This window comes from Sus scrofa, chromosome 10 (assembly GCF_000003025.6).
Source record: "Sus scrofa isolate TJ Tabasco breed Duroc chromosome 10, Sscrofa11.1, whole genome shotgun sequence".
Classification (NCBI taxonomy): Eukaryota; Metazoa; Chordata; class Mammalia; order Artiodactyla; family Suidae; genus Sus; species Sus scrofa.
In genome coordinates this window covers 55,348,368-55,370,600 of record NC_010452.4, presented here as the reverse complement: position 1 = coordinate 55,370,600, position 22,233 = coordinate 55,348,368, and the positions used below count along the sequence as shown (strand labels likewise).

The window sequence follows — 22,233 nt, the reverse complement described above, 5'->3', positions numbered from 1 at the left end:
TATATCAAATTCTTGTCAAAGATGTGCTTAATGGCTTGAGATTAAAGGCAACTATATGACAAAATTCCAACATAAGTAATATTGGGTAATTCTGCTGTGAGCTGTGGACATTGTAATTCCATTTGCTAAAACATACCTAAGTTAGGGTTTTCCTGTTTTTGCCTCAATGAAAATATTAAAATTAATTCAATGTGAAATACAAACATTTCCCTGATAAACAGGGCCAAATAATAGCACTCTTTCATGTAAATTTACTTTTGAGAATAATTAAATTTTACTTTTCTTTAATTGGAGTATTTTGGATTCATTTCATCCTTTGCAGGAACTCGTTATTAATTTTACATTAAATGAAAGTAAAAGAGATACTTCTTTGTGAAAATGTTTTAAATGCTATCTACTTAAAGAAAATTATTTTCCAAACAGTAAAATGTATGTAAAATGTTGTGGCTATGTAACTTTATTCAAAAAGGGAGGGAAATAAAAACATTTAATCTTGGACGAGAAGAAAATTATCTTATCACACTGAAGACTATATATAAAAAATCCACAGCTAACATTATATTCAATGGTGAGAGATGGAAAGCTTTTTCTTTAAGATCTGGAGCAAGCCATGATGCCCTCTTTCATCACTTCTGTCAACATAGTACTGGAAGTCTCAGCCAGAATAATTAGACAAGCAAAAAAATAACATCCATTCAAATTGGAAATGAACACGTAAAATGATCTCTTCTCACAAATAATGTGAACTTAAATGTAGAAAACCCTAAAAGGTTTATGAAAAACATGTTAGAACAAATTAAAAAAATTAAGCAAAGCGCAGGATGCAGAATCAACCCGTAAAAATCAGTTGCATTTCTGTGCATTAACATTGAACAATGTAAAGAAAATTCATAATCACATTAGACAATATAGAATTCTTAGGAGTAAATACAACCATGGAGAGGAAAGACGCGTATGTGGAAAACTAAAAGTTGTTGCTGGAAGAAATTGAAGAAGACACAAACAAATGGAAAGACATCTCATGTTAACGGATTGGAAGAATTAATATTGTTTAGATGTTACTACTGTACGAAGTGGTCTATAGATTCACTGTAATCCTTCTCGAAATATTGTGCAAGAATATTTTTTGCACAAATAGAAAAATCCATCTTAGAATGCACGTGGAATTTCAGGGGTCCCCAAATAACCAGAACAATCTTAAAAAGGAAACATAGCTCTCACACTTTCTGATTTTAAAACTTATTTAAAAAAGCTACAGTAATTGAGACTATGGAATTGTCATAAAGACAAGCACATAGGCCAATGGAATGCAGTAGTTTAGAAATAAGCTCTTTCATAGACATTAGATGATTTTTGACAAAGGTGCCAAGACTGTTTAATAAGGAAAGAAGAGTATTTTCAATAAACTGTTGTGAAAACTGGATATGTACATGCAAAAAGGTTAAACTTGGACCCCCTACCTTACAGCATATACAAAGTTAACTCAAAATGGGTCAAAACCCTAAATGTAAGAGCTAAAACTATAAAACTTTTAGAGGATAACACAGGGAAAATCTTCCTAATAATTTGGCAATAAATCAGAGGCAACAAAGAAAAACTAGATAAATTAGAGCTCATCATAATGAAAAACCTTTTGTGTATCAGAGGACACTATCAGGATGAGAAGTCAGTCCATGGAAGAAACTATTTGCAAATCTTATATCTAAGACACTGACATGCAGAATGTATAAAAAGGTCGTACAGGAGTCCCGTCATGGTGCAACAGAAGTGAATCTGACTAGGAACCATGAGGCTGAGGGTTTGATCCCTGGCCTCACTCACTGGGTTACAGATCCGGCATGGCCGCGAGCTGTGGTGTAGGTCTCAGATGTGGTTCGGATCTGGCGTGGCTGTGGCTCGGATTCGACCCCTAGCCTTGGAACCTCCATATCCGTGAGTGCGGCCCTAAAAAGACCAAAAAAATAACAATAAAAAAGTCATACAATTCAACAACAAAAAAACAACCAATCTGATTAAAAACTGCACAAACGACTTGAATAGCTATTTCTCCAAAGAAGATATACAGATATCAAATAAGCATTTAAAAAGATGTTCAACGTCATTAATATTTTGTAAAATGCAAATCAAAACCACAATGAGATACTACCTCACGTCTATTGGGATGGTTATTAGAAACAAAACCCAAGAAAGTAACAAGTGTTGGCAAAGATGTTGAGATACTGCAACACTTGTGCATTGTTTGTGGGAATTTAAAAGCTGTTGCTTCTGTGGAAATGGTATGGTAATTCCATAAAATGCTAGAAATAAAATTTCCTTTTGAATCCGGAGATATCAAAAGAAATGAAGGCAGGGACTCCAACAGATATTTATTATAACCATGTTTATATCATTATTCCCAATAGTGAAAAGGTGGAAGAAACCCAGGTATCTTCCAGTAGATGACTGAATAAATAAAATGTAGTAGATCCATAAAATGGAATATTATTCAGCTTTAAAAAGGAAAGAAATTCTGACATATGCTACAACATGTATGAACCTTGAGGACATTACACTAAATGAAAAAAGCCAGTCACAAAAGGATGGATATTGCATGATTACACTTATTCGAGGTACTGGAATGTCTAGTTCATAGAGACAGAAAGTAGGGTAGTGGTTGCCAGGGCTGAGGGAAGGAAGGAATAATGTCAATTAGGAAAAATTTAAAAAGTTTTGAGTTGGATGGTGGTGATGGTTGCATTACAATATGAATGTATTATTACAGAACTGTACACTTAAAAATGGTTAAAATGATGAATTTCATGTCATGTATATTTTGGCACAGTTTTCCCAAAAGCAGGATTTATCATTAAGGAAAGGTTAATGTGCCTCAGAACTTTCAAGAGGGAAAGAAATGTGCATTATTAATATAGGCTCAGGCAATATTATGAAATAAATGGTTTGCTTTTAATACCTTCTATCCCTTTGTAGAGTTTTCCTAATTCTTATATTTTAAGTCTTCTAGGAACTTTATATTGTGTATCTACTCATACTGTACTAAGTTAATCCTGAGCTCTGCATCATTTTTTTGCCATTGGCACTGTCAAATGTTTTTTTATCCTTCCTATTTTCTCAGAAGCATGTCCTGTATTAACTGTCACTTTAGGATATAGTTTAGCATTTTTCTCTAATTATGATGTTAATGACTGAATCTGTGAACAACTCCAAAGAAAATTCTTTTTTTTTTTTTTTTTTGCCACGCTGATGGCATGTGGAAGTTCCTGGTATAAGGATAGAATCTAAGCTGCAGCTGCAACCTATCCTACAGCTCTGGCAATGCTGGATCCTTAACCCGCTGTGCTGGGTTGGTGGTTGAACCTGTGCCTCCACAGTAACCCACTATAGTTGGATTTTTAACCTACTGCCGTGCCCCAGTGAAATCCTGCACTAAATTTTTGAGAGTCAGGCATGGTAGAAGCTAAATCGGGAGATAATTGAGTCTTCCAAACGACATAAGGCAAACATGGAGATACTCTTTCTTTTTGACTACAGTACACCTGAACTTTGGGATCGCAAAATTGAAAACAAATGATGAGTTCCACAAACCTAGGATTCTGCTGATCAGGTCCCGCATCCCACTCCATCTTCTTCTGTATTCTGTCTGACTGCAGCATTAACTGTGGTAGCAGAAAAATCTCCATTGAGGCAGATTTTAGTATAGCAAGTACTATCCAATTTGAGCGTACATGTGTGGCATATGAGATTTAAAGGCAAATCAACCACAATTCAAAAGAATTGTTCGAATAGTTTAAAATATACAATTCTCTATTGGGAAGAAAATGAATTCTTGGAAAATTTTTAATGCATTTTTGATTAATCCTGTTTTTAGAAGCTCATGATTGCTTTTTTAAAATAAGAATTAGTTGAAGATGTATGCTAATTAGATTCATTTTGTAACAAAAAGAACCCCCACAGTTGAGACTATTCAGACCTACAAATGTTTTATTTAGCTCTTTTACTAGTTCTAACACTTCCAGAATACATCATCATTATCCTTGTGTATTAAAGAAAGAACATAGGAAGCAGACATCAACTAGGTAATTGTAATGCAAGGTAATTTCTTGGTATTTAAAAACTGTTTGACACCTATGTGAGAATGTGTGTATTTCTTGTATACCTAATTGTTGAAATATGGTGATAAAAATAGTTTAGAATATTTTGTAATCACATGGATCATTAGAAAAATTGCTGGGACTAAAAGAGACCTGAAAACAGATACATATTTATGCAGACACATGCATTGCTAATTGAATGACGCACACGCACATTTATATACAAATAACTACATAATTTAGTTCATTTTCTGTTCAACCAGATTCCCGGACCACTAGGGGTCCATGAGATAATGATCAGAATATTCTGGCTATTCTAAATATTTCAAAGGCCTTAAGGAGATTTTTAACATGGTATGATTCATAGACTAATCAAGTTTCTTCGCTTTTAGGTAGAGTGACACTGTTCTGCCTGCAAATTCTGGCTTCCTCGGGCTGATGAGAAACTCTGATAGACCTCTAATTCCTAGGTCTTTGCTAAAAATGCGTTAGTGGATTAAAAATGAGACCTTAAATTAGAGCTTTAAAATTCAGGTTCTGGTCAGATACTGACTCACAGACTTTGAAAAACTTACGGTTTCCAAATGAAACAGGTTGGTGGGTGGCAGGGGGGTGCACTGAGGGTTTGGGATGGAAATGCTATAAAATTTGGTTGTGATGATTGTTGTACACCTGTAGATGTAATAAAATTCATTAATTAAAAAAAATTCAGGTTGCGGAGTCAAAAAAGACCTAACCTTCATCTTGGCCTCAACATTCACTAGCGGCCTGCTTCATAAAGTTGTTGTAAGGAATAAACACACTACTGCAGATCCAATGCCTAGCCCACAACTAACTCAATAAATTGTAGCTATTAATACTCCTGTTAGTGTTACAGAATATGGCTGCTTTGTAAAATCTTTCAAAATAAGGAATCTAGGACTAAAATTAATAAAAGAGACCATTAGCAGGTTTATTTAATTTGTTTACAAGTTTCATTTCTAAATTGACTTTCGATACTCAACGTGGATGATTTCAAGAACATGTACCAGAGGTATTATGATGAAATAATATTTTGTCCAAAATGTGATTAAATAAAAACAGGGTCTTGTGACTGGATTATCAAGCGCTGTCTACCTATTAACCAGCGTAACTGCTGTGGCTAATGCAACCAGTTAGGACAAGAACAGACTTGTCAAAGGAAAAATCCCACAGACACTAAAAACTACAACCAAGGGGGAGGGTATATTTGCAGTTGAATTAATTTATTTTTTAGAGAACGATATTTTCAGATGTTGGATAATGGACTAAAGTCCTCCCAGGCCTCTTGGATCACTTACACCCAGAGGGGGAAAAAAAGGGTATAGAAATGTCTTTGTAATTAAAAAAAAAAAAAAAAACAACACATCAAGGATTTCAAGAACATTGAGATACAACAGGCAGTTCTATATTTAATTCCAGGGGTCTATCACAGCCATAGATGGCTGAGGTTTTTTTTTTTTTTTTTTTTTGTTTTTTTTTTTTTTGGTCTTTTTGCTATTTCTTTGGGCTGCTCCCCGGCATATGGAGGTTCCCAGGCTAGGGGTCCAATCGGAGCTGTAGCCACTGGCCTACGCCAGAGCCACAGCAACGCAGGATCCGAGCCGCGTCTGCAACCTACACCACAGCTCACGGCAACGCCGGATCATTAACCCACTGAGCAAGGGCAGGGACCGAACCCGCAACCTCATGGTTCCTAGTCGGATTCGTTAACCACTGCGCCACGACGGGAACTCCTTTTTTGTTAGAAATTTTTTTTTTTTTTTTTTTTTGATGGCTGAGTTTTTAATCGGAGGGTCCTTTCTGAATTGGTCTATTGAAACCCAAAATCAAAGTGAATTTGAAGATGCACACTTAATAATAATTCCCATATTTTGTGGTACCTAAGAGTTGTGTTTTTGCATGTGTATGTCATTTGATCCTCATAGCAAGGAGGCAGGGCAAGATATTATTTCAGTTTTATGGCAAAGAAGGGGCTTGCTGGGATTAAGGGGTTTAGCTAAGCCCTCAGTTAATAAGAGACACAATCAGATGGGGTTCTCAGTCTCACCCTATGTGGCAATCTCTTTGTATGACCACATTGGTGTTTACATTGGTGATTTATTCAAATGTCTCATACAAAAAAAAAAAAAAGCTTTGCATTAATAAAGTAGACTTAAAATGTGAAAAATTTTCCTGATTTCTTCATCTACAATTGTCTCCTTCTTAAGCCAAACAGAGTTGTGAAAGCTAAGTTCTTTTTTTTTCTCATTAGGTTCCAGTTATGAAAGATGTGATTTTGAGGATGGTCTCTGCAGTGTGATTCAAGATCAGAGTCTGCGACTTGGCTGGACCAGGAGAAATGGGATGACTGGCCCATCACCTCCATTTTATGATCACAATGGTGATATGCTTGGTAAATGCTTCAAATTTCCTTCGTTACATTTTTTGTCAAGGTTGGTTAGGACAGTAAAATCTTGACTGATATGTAGATATTAATGAATATAATGTCTAATATTATACTCTTCAACTATATTCAAGATATTTATGATTCTAAAGTGTAGAATCTTACAATTGGATTCTTGGGATCTTGGGGGTCTATCTAGATAATAATTGGGATTTTCTAGCTATTTTGACTCTATGAAAATTGAGATTTAAGCATAATACTAGAATTAATCTAGTATTATTACTAGATTAATTTGTCAGATATCTTTGCTTTTGGCTGGACTGTTGCACTTTCTCTAGTGAGGCTTGTTTTCTTTGGCTGACTAGGAAGCTCTGATGGACTCATCGCTAGCCTTTTGAGTTGGCTCTGGAGCCAGACATTTATTCATTTCTTTATTTGTTACCTAAAGAATTTAATTCATCATTTTGTACTAGGCATTTAAGATATTTTAGTGAGCAAAAATCACCTCTGTGCCTGCCTTTGTCTGATGGGCTTATACATGATATGAAAAGAAATAATCCGTTGTCTGGTGTAACTCATGGAAGTCTGCTGTTTTTTTTTTTTTTCTAATAAAAGTTATACTTCTCTCAAATAAATACAGTAAAATGTAAGTATGAGATAATTTAAAGCAAGCAGGTATTAGATGTTAATGGAATGTTTGCATAATTATACAAGGGAGTTAGAATCTTGGCTCTGTCACTTAACACGTTGTATGATCTTGAGCAATTTGCTTTGTTAAACCTTGGTTTTCCCAGCTCGAAAGCCTGTCATAGGATAGAATTTAAGAACTAAATAAGCCCTTGTTAGTCAGACTATAAAATAACTAGTAAAAAGTTGATATTTAATACATTTCTGAATAATTTTGTGTCCCTCATTTTAAATCCTCTGTAAGTAAAATGGAGTTTATTTTGCTCGGCTTTGATGACAAGAGTATGTTTTAAAAAGAATTTTTAACATTTCTAAGGAATAAGCCAACTTGATCATTAAAAAAAGGATGAGCTTCACAAACAGGACCAGTGATGTACTGCAGTACATAAAGCTTCGATTATGGGTTCAGTTATATTGGATGGTGATATTGAACCTGGTTCCCAAGTGTTAGCCACTGCAATGCCCCGTGAGGTGTTTGAGCCCATCCTTCCTTCAGAACTCCCCATCGTTTCCTCCTTTTTCTTAGAAGAGTATTCACAACATAGGTTTACTTAACCTGGTCTCCATTGTGGCCAGAATATTTGATGTTTTCTTTTTATGTTGTTTGTGGCTCTTCTAGTCTTGCATGCCTCTTTGTCTTGGAATTAGATGTCAGGATCTCTGCCTTTTTTCTCTTCCTCCCCCACCCCCACTCTTTTTTTTTTTCCAGCCTTCTCTTTTTTCATTTTGCTGTGCTAAATTTTGATCACCTAGTCAAGGGATAAAATGGGGGCAATTGACATCAAAATTGAGATGTTATATGGACAGACACTACTTTAGCTATATCAGTTTAAGATTTCTGGAATCAGGTCAGTTGAGTTTGAACCCTGGCCCTGCTGTGTGGTCTCAGTCTTCTCATCTGTAAATGGAAATAATAATAGAAGTTTCATAAGGGAAAGGAGACAAAATACGGTCAAGCATAATTATGGAGGAGTAGTGATTTTAATAATAGTGATGTATCTCAGAACTATAATTACATGTTAAAAATGTGAGTATTTCCCTAGAGATAATTTTAAATAAGCAAATGTTTTGCCTTTAGATATTAGGTGCTTAAAAATGTTTGTGGAAAAATAGGCATGGGAGAATCTCATTTCCATTCAGAAATCCTTATTTCATGACTATTAATAAAATTTTTGATTAACTTACCCTTGAAATAATTTGCCAGTGCTCCAGAATATTATTTGTCATCATGTAATCAATGCCTTGAGAAGTTTTCAGAGCTAAGTTTGAAAATCTATTAGAATATTAAAAACATCACTGTGTCAATGTTTGAAGTCTCCTAAAGCTTGGGGCAGTGTGATTAAGATGTATTGATTTTGAAAAGTATATAGCATTGCAACAAGATAAAATGGTATCATTACAAAAATTAAAATACATGATAGTAAAACTTTACTTTTTGAGAATGGAATATTTTTTCTTATAAGAACGTAAGAGTTTTTCTTATAATTGTTATAAAATATGTTTTAAATCCACAGTTCAGCTGATAATAAAGGTTGAAATAGGAGGTTTTCAGCATTTATAATCTCTATAAAACTAAACTGTATATGTTATCAAAGATAAAAAATAATTTATTTGAGAAGTTAACATTCCCTTTTATACCACGGAATATTTTTCTTATTTGGGTATTTAAAATTAGGTTTAAATGGGTTTTTGAGAACTTTTGTTGTTTTAAGGGATTATTAAATTGGGTCTAAAATCCATATTTTGTGAAACATATAGTAGTAAACAACATCCAGTCCTTTTATTTTGTTCTAGGAAGATATGCTGATCATAGCCCGAAAGGCCTTTGTTATTCTCCACAGACACACCTACAGTGATGCGTTGCTGGAGCATTTCTTTGGTCATCTAGGATGGCTGGGCAGCACATAGTAGCTTTGAAAGTTTCGTTTACACTGTTTCTTAATTTATGGCCATATTAACTCCTTTTTTTGCTAGTAAGCTATGAACAGGATCTGTGTACCCACTTATAATGTATATGTTTCCTCTCCACTGACAGTTTGTTATAAAATTTTCAGGAATGTGAAAAAGGTCTAAAAAAACTTACTGTAAGGAACCACTACTTAGGTTATGTAATTAAAATTATTATCTTTATTTTATCAGTATATATCCATCTACCCATCCCTTTCTCCATCCATCGTTCTGTCATATTTTCTATACGTCCTAAGAAAGTTGCAGGAATCACTTTATTGCAAATACATTAGCAGAGCATCATTAACTAAATACAGGGGCCAATAAACCATATATCCTGTGGGTGACTTTCCTGTCTTTATAAATATAATTTGAGGGAACACAGCCATGGCCATTCATTCACAAATTGTCTGTGGCTGACTTTGAGCCATAAAGCCTAAACTATTTGGCATTTTAAGGAAAAGAAAAAAAGCCCTTGCTCTAGAATTCAGTGTTCATCATAGTTCTTTTTTTTTTTTTTCTTTTGAGGTAAAACTTCCATTATGTAAAGACACTATTGGATAAGTTCTGGCAAATGCATTCACCTGTGCAACCTAAACCCCTAACAAAATGTGGAGCATTGCAGTTAATACCAGAAACTTCCCTCAGGTACCTTCCTAGTCCATTCTTACTCCCACCCTCCACTCACAATCACTGTTTTAATCCCCTCTTCCCTCCATAGATTATTTTACCTATTCCAGAACTCCATATAAATGAACTCATGCCTTTGTGTCAGGCTTTTCTCACTTAGCATAATGCTTTCAGTTTCAGCCAGGTTGCAGTGTGTATCCTTAGTTCTTTCCTTTTTATTGCTGAGTAATTTACAATTAAATGGGTTTATTCGTCCTTTCTCCTACCATTAGGTGCCTGTGTTTTACCCTGTTTGGGGCTATAATGACTAAAACTGCTGTGAGCATTCTAGTACAAGTCTGTGTGAACATATGTCTTTAACTCTCTTTGGTAAATACCTAGATGTGAAATGCTGCACCAGTGAATGTTTAGTTTTATGAGAACTGCTGGGGCTTTTTCTAAGGTGGCTGTACAATTTCACACTCCTGCCAACAATCTATGAGAGATCCTGTTGTTCCATACCTTTGTTATTTTTGCTGTTTACTCTTTTCACTTTGATGGTTCTGCTAAGTGTCCAGTGGTATCTCGTTGTGGTTTGCATTTGAATTTTCCTGATGACTGTTGATACTAATCACTTTTGTATGGGCTTATTGGCTATTAACATACCTTTTATGAATTTTCTGCTCACAGATTTTGCCTAGTTTTTGTTGACTAGTCTTTTATGAATGAGTTGTACTTTTTAACAAATAGGATCTAATGTTGGAGTAGTTTTAGATTCACAATAAAATTGAGCAGACATCACAGAAATTTCCTTTCAGGTCCCCTTCCCCTATATACACACAGCCTCTCCTACTACAAAAATCTCACAGAGACTGGTAAATTTGTTACCATTAGTGAATCTGTGTGGATACATCATTGTTGCCCAATGTTCATAGTTTATATTAGGGTTCATTCTTGGTGTTGTACTTCTATGGATTTGGACAAATGTGTAATAACATGTATCAACTACTATATTCTCATAAAGAATGATTTCACTGCCCTCTGAGTTCTGCTTGTTCATCCTTCCTCCCTCAAAGACTTGATAACTATTGATCCTTTTAGTCTCTGCAGTTTTGCCTTTTCCAGTGATGTAGAGTTGGAATCATACAATATATGGCCTTCAGATTGACTCCTTTCACTTAGTAATATGCGTTAAAAATTTCCTCCATGTCTTTTCATAGCTTGATATGTTATTTTTTAGTAATGAATAACATTCTGCCCTCTGGATGCACCATAGTTTATCCATTCACCTGCTGGAGGAGATCTTGGTTATTTCTGTACTTTATGGTTAAAGCTGCTATAAACATCCAGGTGCTGGTTTTTGTGTGAACATAAGTTTTCAACTCCTTTGTATAAATACCAAGGAGCACAATTGCTGGATTATATGGTGAGAGTATATTTAATTTTATAAAAAACTGCTCAACAGTCTTCCAGAGTGTCTGTACCATTTTGCATCCCCAACAGAAACAAATAAGACAGTGAGTTCCTTCTACCAGCTTATATATTTATTTTGGATTCCCATCCTTTGTAAGGTTTATGTTTACAAATACGCATGTATATTAATCATCTTTTCTGGTGATTTTAATGAATAGAAGCCTTTAATTTTTATGCTACCATTTTTTCTGTTTTATGCTAAATTGTTGACATGAAGATTTTTCTTAACAGTCAGTTATTCCTGGACAGCTACATATATATGAATGAAATCAGAACATTCTCATTTACAAGGAGATCCTGCTGAGTAGCATTGAGAACTTTGTCTAGATACTCATGTTGCAACAGAACAAAGAGTGGGGAAAAAAAATGTAATTGTAATGTATACATGTAAGGATAACTTGATCCCCTTGCTGTACAGTGGGAAAATTAAAAAAAAAAAAAAAAAGAACATTCTCTAACAAGATTTACAAAAATAAACCCAAGATGGAGTAAAGACCTAAATGTAAGACCAGAAAACTCCTAGAGGAAAATAGGCAGAACACTCTTTGACTTAAATAGTAGCCATATTTTTTTGGATCTTTCTCCTAAAGCAAAGGAAACAAAAACAAAAATAAACAAATAGGACCTATTTAAACTTAAAAGCATTATGGAACTTTATGGAAATTATAGACAAAATGAAAAGACAGTCTACAGAATAGGAGAAAATATTTGCAAATGATATGACTAATAAGGGGTTAATATCCAAAATATATAAACAGCTCATACAACTCAACATCAAAATAATCAAACAACCTGATAATACCTATCTACAGAATAGAAACAGACTCATAGACATAGAGAACCAACTCGTGGTTGCCAAGGGGGAGCGGGGAGGGAGTGGGATGGACTGGGAGTTTGGGGTTAGTAGATGCAAACTATTACATTTAGAATGGATGAGCAATGAGGTCCTACTGCACAGCTCAGGGAACTATATGCAGTTTCTTGGGATAGAACATGGTAGAAGATATTTTGAGAAAAAGAATGTATATGTATGAGTGGGTCACTATAGTGTATAGCAGAAATTGACATAATACTGTAAATCAACTATACCTTAATGAAAATAAAAAAATTTTTAAAATGGACTGAAGAACTGAATAGAAATTTTTCCAAAGAGGTAATGCAGGTAGCCCACAGGCCCATGAAAATATGCTTAAATGCAAATCAAAACCACTTTTAAGATTTAATCTTTGATATTGGTTCTCAAAAATTTGGTTATAATGTTCTAGGAATGATATTTTTTACAAATACTCATTGGGTTAAATAAGCTTCATGAATCTGAAATTATGTTTTTCTACTAATCTTGGAAAATACCTGCCTTTTTTTAATTCAGGTTTTTTTTTTTTTCTTTCTCCATCTTTCCATCCTATCTTTCTTGGACTTTAGTCAGTGTGTTAGAAAACAGATCTTACCATATTGAGGTCATATATTTTGCTTTTTTTCCCTTTTTTTCACATTGAACAATTTCAATTGATTTATCATCAAGTTCTGTGACTTTTTTTTTCATTTGTCATCTTTATTATGTTTATAAGCCTATCCAATGATTTTTTTTTTATTTGAAATCTCTGGTATTAAACTTTTTGTGTCTTGCTAGGAATGTGTCCATATTATCTAGGTTATCTAATTTGTTAGGTTACAATTGTTGATAGTATTATCTTATACTTCTTTTGATTTCTATTTGATAGTTTTGAGCCTTGTTTCACTTTTCATTTAGTAAATCGAGTCATTGTCTTTTTTTTTAATTAGTCTCTGAAAAGATTTGTTAATTTTGTCGATCTTTCCAAAAACAATCTTTTGGTTTATTTAATTTTATTCTATTTTTTATCTGTTCTCTATTTGATTTATGCTCTAATACTTATTTTCTTCCACTACCTTCTTTGGGTTTAGTTTGTTCTTCTTCCAGCATTGTAAGGTGGAAGTTTGCATTAGTGATTATAAGACTTTTTTAATTTAGTAATTTATAACTATAAATTTATTTCTAAGCAATGATTTAACTGCATCTCATACATTTCATACATATATTTTTATTTTTATTGAAGTATTTTCTAATTTCTCTTATTTTTCCTTTTACCCACTGGTTGTTTAGGAGTGTGCTATTTAATTTTACATATACATAAATTTCCCATAATTTTTTTCTTCTCTTGACTCAAATCACTCCATTGTAGCTATGGAACATAACCTGTGTGGTTCACATTCTCTTAAATGTGTTGAGACTTGTTTTATGGCCTAAGATATGGTCTTTCCTATAGAATATTGTGTGTACAATATTCTGCTATTGTTGGATGGCGTGTTCTACATGTGTCTGTAAGTTTATAGTGTTGCTCAAATCTTCTGTTTTCTTATCTTCTAATTATTCTATTCATTCTTAAAAATGGAATATGGAAGATTCCAACTGTTACTGTTGAATTCTATATTTTGATTCTATTAGTTTTTTCTTACTATATTTTGGTGCATATATGTTAATAATTGGTAATTTTTTGATGGGTTGGTTCTTTTCTAATTTTGAATTGTTCTTATTTGTCTCTAATAACATTTTTTGTGAATTAAAGTATTTTTTCAAAGCTCTTTCAGTTTTTTATATATTTTTATTTTCTTTTATTTTCAGCCTTTTTTGTGTAGTTTAATTGTTGGATCATGTTTTTATACAATATGCCATCCTCAGACTTTTGATTGGAGGTTAATCCCTTTACATATAACATCATTACTGGTAAAATAGGATTTGTACCTGCTGTCTTCTATTTGTGTTTTGTCTTATGTTTTCTTGTTACTCTGTTCCTCCATTACTTTTTTTTTGTGTGTGTTACATAAATATCTTCATATATATATATTATATATGAATTATTTATATATATATTTGAATTATATATATATATTTGAATTATTTTAGTAGTTGCTTTAGGGATTACAACAATCTATGTTGAACTAATAAAATTTAATTGCAATAGTATATAAGAAAATTGTCCTACCTAGCTCTAGTCTCCCAACCTTTATGCTGTTACTGCTACAGTTTACACCTTAGTATCTTATGTGCCCACCGACACTGAATTTTGAGTTTGATTTTTATCAATTATTACAAATAATTACAATTAATTGTTAGTTACTGATTTTTATAATTTATCTCTTTATTGATAGTCTCTCTTTTATAACATCATCCTCATGGTTGCTTAGTTCTTCAGACATGATTTTCATTAGCTCTTTGAAATATTTAAATACCTGGTTTAAAATCTTTTTTCAGTAGACCCAATGTCTGGGCTTCCTTAGAGACACTTTTGTTTGATTGCTTTTTTCTTCTGTGTTAATCTTTTTTTTTTTTTTTTTTTTGCGTTTTTCACAATCTCTTTTGAAACATGGACATTTAAAACAATACACTGTGCTAAATGTGGAAATCTGATTCCCTCATTTTTAGTTTGTTATATTTGTTGTTTTCTTTATGTAGTGACTTTTCTGGAATAATTCTGTAAAGTCTTTATTCTTGTCATGTGTATCCATTGAATTTTCTGCTTGGTCAGCCTAGTGGTCAGCTAATGATTGGAAAGAGAGTTTTTTAGTTTCTTAAATGCCTGTAACCACTAAATCTCCCAGTGTTTGAGGGACTTTATTGTGGTGTACATTCAATACTAACCTAGGCAGTTGACATTTCTGTCTTATTCATCACTTCTGGCCTTAATAGAGCATTGAAGTCAGCCAGAGGTGAGAATTTAGGCCCTTTTCATGACTTTCTAGAGCATGTATGTAGACCTATGCATGTGGTCCCATAGGATTGCAGGAGTATGTTGCAGCATTTCATAGCTTCTATGGGACATTTCAGTCCTTGGTTTTGGTTTAGGCATTTTGATTAGTTTGTTGTTGGCCCCAAAAGTTAAAACACTTGCCAGTCATTGTTTTCAACACATGTGTACTGTGAAGAGTCTATATGCATTGGGCAACTTCAGACAGTCTTTAAGTGATGTCTTTCAGGAAACAAAAGACATGTCAAATAATAATTGTCTGGTAAAGAGGCTTGAAAGAATTTTTAACTCTATTATGCTCATTCCTGTGTTTGCCATGCTGCACCAGGATTATGGGCTGACAATTTTTAAAATTACTGTGGAGCTGGAGAATGGGCAATGGGAATAGGCCATTTTTAAAAATAAAATTTATTGTTTAAACTGAGATTTAGTTATTTATTGAATAAAAGCCCCCGATTTTGCTGTAAGCTTTGCTATGACCATTTTTGCCAATGTTTTCATTGCTTTTATGGAAAAGAAAAATTTTGAAGATGTTTACATTGTCATTTTCATTAATATCACCCTTGTGTTTATCATATGTTTTATGATTTCCTGAAATGACTCACCTAGCCCTTTATCACTGAAGTAGACTTAAATTGGTATGGCAACATTTATTTACACATAATAGCTAGTAATCTTTAGCAATTATAACTATTTGAATGTATCCTTTGATACAGTTTTAGCAAATAATAAGCTTGTCATGATTGTGTCAAGGTTGTTAGTTTAATGAACAAGAATGGGACAAAACTTATGATTCCATAAAAATGGAATTTAATAAATAGAAATTACCAACTTGAAGGAGTTTGTTTCTAAGAATGTTATTTAACGTATTATCTGAATTAATATTTCTGTCACAGACTAGCACACTTTTTCTTTTCCAAAAGTTGTGACATTTTACCTTTGCTTTAGGCCTTGTCACAATTATCTAATTGTGCATCCTGATTTTTTTATTATCTCACTGATAAAATACTCTCTCTTTTTTTTTTTTTTTTCCTTTGAGCCCATTGGTTACTCTGCAACACACAGTAGGATTTATATTTCTCCTGCTCACATCATTCGCATTAATCACTTAGAACTTGGGAAATGGAGGATATGCAAGACCGTCTGTCAGTAGCTGAAGAAAGTGAGACTGAAATTTCTACTTTATCTTTTCTTTTGTGTGTTTTATTTTTTAAAATTTATTTTATTTTATTTTTTGTACTTTTAGGGCGGTACCTTTGGCATATGGATGTTCCCAGGCTAGGGGTCCAGTCGGAGCTATAGCTGCTGGCCTACTCCACAGCCACAGCAACTTGAGATCTGAGCCACATCTGCAACCTACACCACAGCTCACGGCAATGCCAGATCCTTAACCTACTGAGCAGGGCCAGGGATGGAACCCGCGTCCTCATGGATACTAGTTGGGTTCATTAACCACTGAGTCACGACAGGAACTCCTCTACCTAATCTTTTCTGAGGATCAAAGTTCGTGGAATTCACTGCCAAATTTATTGAAATTAGCCCTCAAAATTGATTCATGGCTTTTGTTGCTTTCATATTTTATATGCTTCCTATTTTTTGTCATCCTAGTTTATGCTGGGATTTTACTCCAACAGTTACCCACTAAAAAAAGGCCTTTGATGTAAACATTTAAGATTATAAATGCAATCATTCTGTTTATATTCTTATTTTGTAATTTTAATAACTAACAAAGATTATTTAAATATGTTTTAAAGATGTGCTGTAAAGTTCTTTTAGAGTTGCAGGCATAAAATGGAAATTTATGAATCCTATGAGCAAAACTGAAATAAACATGGTAGAGAATAATAGAGACATATAATGGAGAGAACATAGGATAGCTTTTTATCAGCTTCGTAAGTCTCTTCTTGATGGTTAGAGTCAGGAGAAGGAGGAGGTATCAGATGATAGGATGGGCATGTGGGAAAACTTATGCTGCTGAGGATCTGCTTCTTTCATTTATACTCAGAGACTTGATGACTAAAGTCCTAGGAAAGCAAGAGAACTCTCTATAAGATGATACTCTCTAAGGAACAGCTCTGTGAATTAAAGAAATTAAATACTCAGGGAGCAAGGTAAAACTGAGTGTGCATTTAAAAAAATCCTTGCTCATGTCACTAAGTTGGAATTAAAATCGAAAAACAGATATTGCTATTGGGTGCATTTTGAACCCTTTTTGTCCCCCATGAAAAGAAAGCTTATTACTAGGACAAATGCCAAAAGATCTCAAGTCGTTTCTGAATTGAAAACTTTACTTTTACAATAACCCGAAGGTTAACTTTTATTTAATTTTTGACAAAATATACAATAATTTATAGTATCATAAACTGTACCAAATGACGTAGTTTGTGTTTATAAAACACTAGCTGAAATACTTAAATAATGTGTTTTATTGAAATTGCTATTCTATTATTTAATAGCCTAAAGTATCAACCTGATTTTTAAAACCAAACTTTCGAAAATGAATTTGGTTAAGTAATTTCCTTGGCAAATGAAAATAATTTTTCCTGTACATATGATGGATGCTTTTTAGTAACTGGCTATTTATAAATAATGATTTAGGGGCTGTAGAATACTGTTAACATTGGTATTGCAAATAATATTATTTAAACCTCAAACAATGCATCCATATGGCTTATTATGCTCATTTGATTATTCACTTGCTTATTTGTTTTCCCTCCTGAATATGAAGCAAAAGCAAACTCATGATTGTCCACTTGTATTGCCATGATACCAGACCTTCAACTAAATGAGGTTTATGTAATTATTCCAGGTAGTACATTCTCAGAACAATTTTCTGTTATTGCAGGGATTTCAATTATGCATCTAACTGTATCTGTAAGCCGTCATTAGTGTTCTTTTTTTCCGCCTAATTAGGGTACAATTTTGAAATAGTTGTAGGGAAGAAAAGGTTTTTTAGGTTCCTAATTTTACTATTGATTCTCTCAATGCTGTGACAATTAAGTTTGATTTACAAAACAGCTTTCAAATACTATCGAATAACTTGCCATCGTAATCATCATCAACATCATTTTTTCATTCTTTTTGACAAATAGTGGCATACCAAGTAGAGTAAGCAGGAAACAATGGTCCCCGGATTATACACTTTAACCTTGTCAAGCATTGCAAAAAATCTATGAAAGCCCAAGAAAGCTTCCGCATTTATTTTATTGGCTTCCAAATAATAACAGTCCACTAACAGGGTCTGTATTACACTGTACAGGAGAGCATCAGGGCTCAGTATTGTTTTCCATAATCTTGGGAAAAGCTGGGAGCATTTGATCCAATTCTTTCTCGAAAAAAAGCACAGCAATGGGATCTCTTTTTTTTTTGTGTGTGTTTTTACCTTTTTCTAGGGGCGCTTCCTGGGGCATATGGAGGTTCCCAGGCTAGGAGTCCAATTGGAGCTGAAGCTGCCGGCCTTCACCAGAGCCACAGCAATGCAGGATCCAAGCCACATCTGCGACCTACACCATAGCTCACGCCGGAAAATAGGATCTCTTGTGACCTCTTCGTTGAATTGCTTATTTTGGTGGCTGGTCCCAGTATAATATTTTCCCTGGATCCTATCCTTGCTAGGTTATAGGTTTCTAAGTTATAGAAGATAAATTTGGTTTTGGACTACAGTCCATCATAGTGTTATAGGGAGTACACCTACAATTTGTTATTTTACCGAGAAATATATTGAAGTAACAGTATCAGTGCAGAGCCCTTGCAAAAATAGATGGTGTGGTTAAATATTTCACTCTTTATACAAAATATATTGACTCAGCGTAGACAGAGGCCTGAATTACTGCCTGGGGTATTAAGTAAACTTCCCAGTGATTGCTCTGAATCTAACCGACCCTTGTCTCTAATAGCCCACTTCCTGTCATTGGGCCCCAATGTGGATTCTCCCTCAAGCTTAAGAAGCAGAGTTTTTCTTCCAACGAATAACCAACATGCTTGTCAGGTATTTGAAAACACAGAGCCTTTGAATGACTTTCCACACTTAGGAATTTCTTTATTATAATTGTTTGGACATTCGATATTTTTCACAGATTACATTTTATCACTTCTTCAGCCAAGCAAATGGCAAATTAACAGCTGGCATTCAAACCACATGTGGTGGTCCTGTACGGCATTTATGGCAAAACACAGCTGGGCTCCAGCATCAATGGGAAAGGAATGTCATCAAAATCCAGAGTTCCCAACGATTTCAGGTAGGTGTGTGGTGTGTTCTCACTCTGCCTTTGCAGGAAAAACCATAGAGAACAAGTGTTTAACCCCAGGTGAATTAAAAGCAGGATGGCTAACATCCCAATTGTCGTAAGAACTGAGAACTTTGCCAGGGCTGTTCAGGTGGCCAGTTACCCTGAAAGATAATATTAAAAAGTTTTAAATGTATGTATCAAAACTAAACTTGATATATATATATATATAAACTTGATATATATGTCAGCAAAATATGACCTTCCGATATTCTTAATTTCTAGAATCACTTCCATTTTTCTTTTTCTCTCACTATTCCAACCTCCTCTTTCTTTTCATTTCTTATTCTTGAGAATCACTTCTCTTCCAGAGTTTTCTCAAGCTTTTGAGAGAACAGGATTATATTGGGTAATAAGGAAATAGACTCGTTGATTTAAATATGAAGTCCAAATGCTATTGAAGTGAAATCACTGTCATAATCCTTTCATAGTTAAACTCAAATTATTCAATACAGCCCTTATTTTCCAAAATAATTTTGAGAATTATAGCCATGCAAGCCTATAAATGACAAATTTATTTATGCAGCCTAATAAAACTGGTGTATGGTAGAAAGGATAATCCAGTGATTATTACAGGAGTTCCTGGGAAAGGATTGCATATTTTAACATTTTGGACAGTCAAGCAAGACTTTCCAGTTAAAAATGGGATCTGGAGGCATTTTATTCTAAACAAATTTGCTTGTTAAACCTGGTTTGTAAGCCTGTTTAGCCCAAGTAGATTTTGTTTATCATCTATTATTTGAAGAGTATAATAATTTGATCATTTTGATACAGAATAGAAAATCTGCTGATATGTGATAGATTTAGCAGTTGCCTAAATTGAATTGGATTGAATTTTTACTTTATTTTGAGTGGCTAAGAGGAAGAGTGGGAGAATGAGCAGGATTTCTCTTGTAAAAACTGAATCCTAGGATACAAGAAGAGCACATTTTCTTGATCTGTCATAAAATTATGAAGTTTGGAATTTTTCAGGCTTTTGTAGAACTAAATGGGGATCGATCCCTCGAAGATCAAAGACTTAGCAGACAGTTAAATGACACCTCGCTGATAGTACTGAAGAAGAACTGTATTAGTTAGATACACAATCCTGTCATTTGAGATTTATTACTCTCTTTAAATCCAGTATCGGTCTGTACGGGAAGGTGATATCTTAAGCCCATCAGGCATTTACATCTTCCTGTGAAGAGTTGATCATGCATGGGGACAAGACAGCCGATGTCCCTGCTTCTTTGGGAAGTGGTCTGCAGACTGGGAACGCCAGGCACCCAAAATCCATCTAATTTGTGGCAGATGTTCAGGTGTCAGTAACTGCTAGAGGCGTTTCTAGTTTATTTCTTCTACTTCTTTTCTTACTTCTCTATGGCTCTTTGTTTCTCTCTTTTATCAGTAACAACGAAAGCAATGAAAGCAACAAACAGAGCCAATAGCTGAGGTCTGAGCTTGCTGAAGTCCCTCTGTCTGCACACTTGTACAAACTTTAAAGACCAAGATGGGACTCTGGTGTATGTATAAACTTTATCCATATGATACATCTTTTCCAGCTTTGAAACAGGGTAGATGGTAAAGGAATCTTAAGCTCTCTTTGTCAATCATTGTGCCTTCTTATATTTCACTTCTCTATCTTTTTTGGTCACAGTGTTTACTTAGTAGCCCAACAGACATTTGATGTTGGGCAGAGCAGGAATCTTCTGTAGCTTGTAGGCTAAACCCTTTAAAATAACTTCCTCGTTTTTCTCAGCTGTCCATCCCCAAATGACACATTGTTGGAGTTGATGATTCAATATGTGTAGTAGATAAATATAAAACTTAAAATCCCCAAATATACCCTCTCTGGGGTAATTCAGCTGTGGCAGAGGCAGCGAGGTTATTCACCTGAGTGCTTTAAAATGCAGCCACCTCGTCCACCCAAGCAGGTGCATATGAAGCATATTAATTTGTTTCTCAAAATACTTTATTGCTGATATGAAAACAATGCTTCTACTGTAAAGGCTTTGTAAAAATTAGGAAACCGTATGACTCTCTTGGGATCCTTTGGCTACACCAATCTTTAAGATAGCAGGTATGTTTTAGTTCTCTCCAGTCAGCAAGCGAACAGATGTTCATTGGCTTTTGTTGAGCTGGGCTGCAGAGATGTGCTGTGCTTGTAGCACCGCCTGCCACTACGCAGTAGCTCTTTCCTGAAAAGCTCTAGCAAGAGGCTTATTTGAGGACATTGTGTCATCAATGTCTCTAGATAATATCTGCTGCTTCATCAATTTACAAGCTTCTGAGAATTATTCTCTTTGTTTGCAGTTCCCCGCATGCTGCCTTCTGGTAGTTTTAAAGCTATTCATGGTTCCTTTAGAAATGTCCGCATATCCAAACTTTAGTCCCCGCTGGACCCTGGCTTAGCCTGGCTTTCTGAGAAAGCCTCTGGATAAAGCCCGCCACCTGTAAAGTACCAGGACCATCCCTTAATTAAACCTGAAGCATATGTTCATTTCTGAGGGAAGCCTTTGGCATAAACAAGGAATGATATTTATGCATTCAGTCAACAAAGATGGCAGTGTTTCAGAAAGTTTCTGAAGAAGTTTAAGGAATAGCATCTAACACTGACTGAGTACTTACTAAGTATAAAGAGACAGCATTTAGTCCTTCGTGTATCTTACCCTTCCCAGCAGTCCTCCAAACCCATAATTTACCTCATTGCTCACGTGAGGATTACAGGCTTTGGAGAATGAACTAACCTACCAAATCCCATACAAGATTTGAACCTAGAATAGTTGGGTTTTACATCTCAATCATTTAGTCACTGAGCCATGAAATTTTTTTTATCGTGTTATAGTATAAGAATTTATAAAATACAGAAAAAAAATTCCTACCTCTAGATTCGGTCAGCTCTAATGTGAGTCGTTAAATATTCTTTTGTCTGCTGTGTTGTCTGAAATCACATTATTATGCATTGCATGGTGCTGATTAACTGCAATCACATTTCT

General features: G+C 34.4%; 1 protein-coding gene across 1 annotated transcript in view; it reads left to right on the top strand.

Annotated features, from left to right (window-relative positions):
- Positions 1-22,233, top strand: part of MALRD1 (MAM and LDL receptor class A domain containing 1) — a 598,238-nt gene that overhangs the window by 10,443 nt on the left and 565,562 nt on the right. Inside the window, 3 exon segments of the mRNA XM_021064964.1 lie at positions 6,361-6,501; positions 18,869-18,960; positions 19,049-19,210. Of these exon segments, the coding sequence (XP_020920623.1) occupies positions 6,361-6,501; positions 18,869-18,960; positions 19,049-19,210 (395 nt within the window).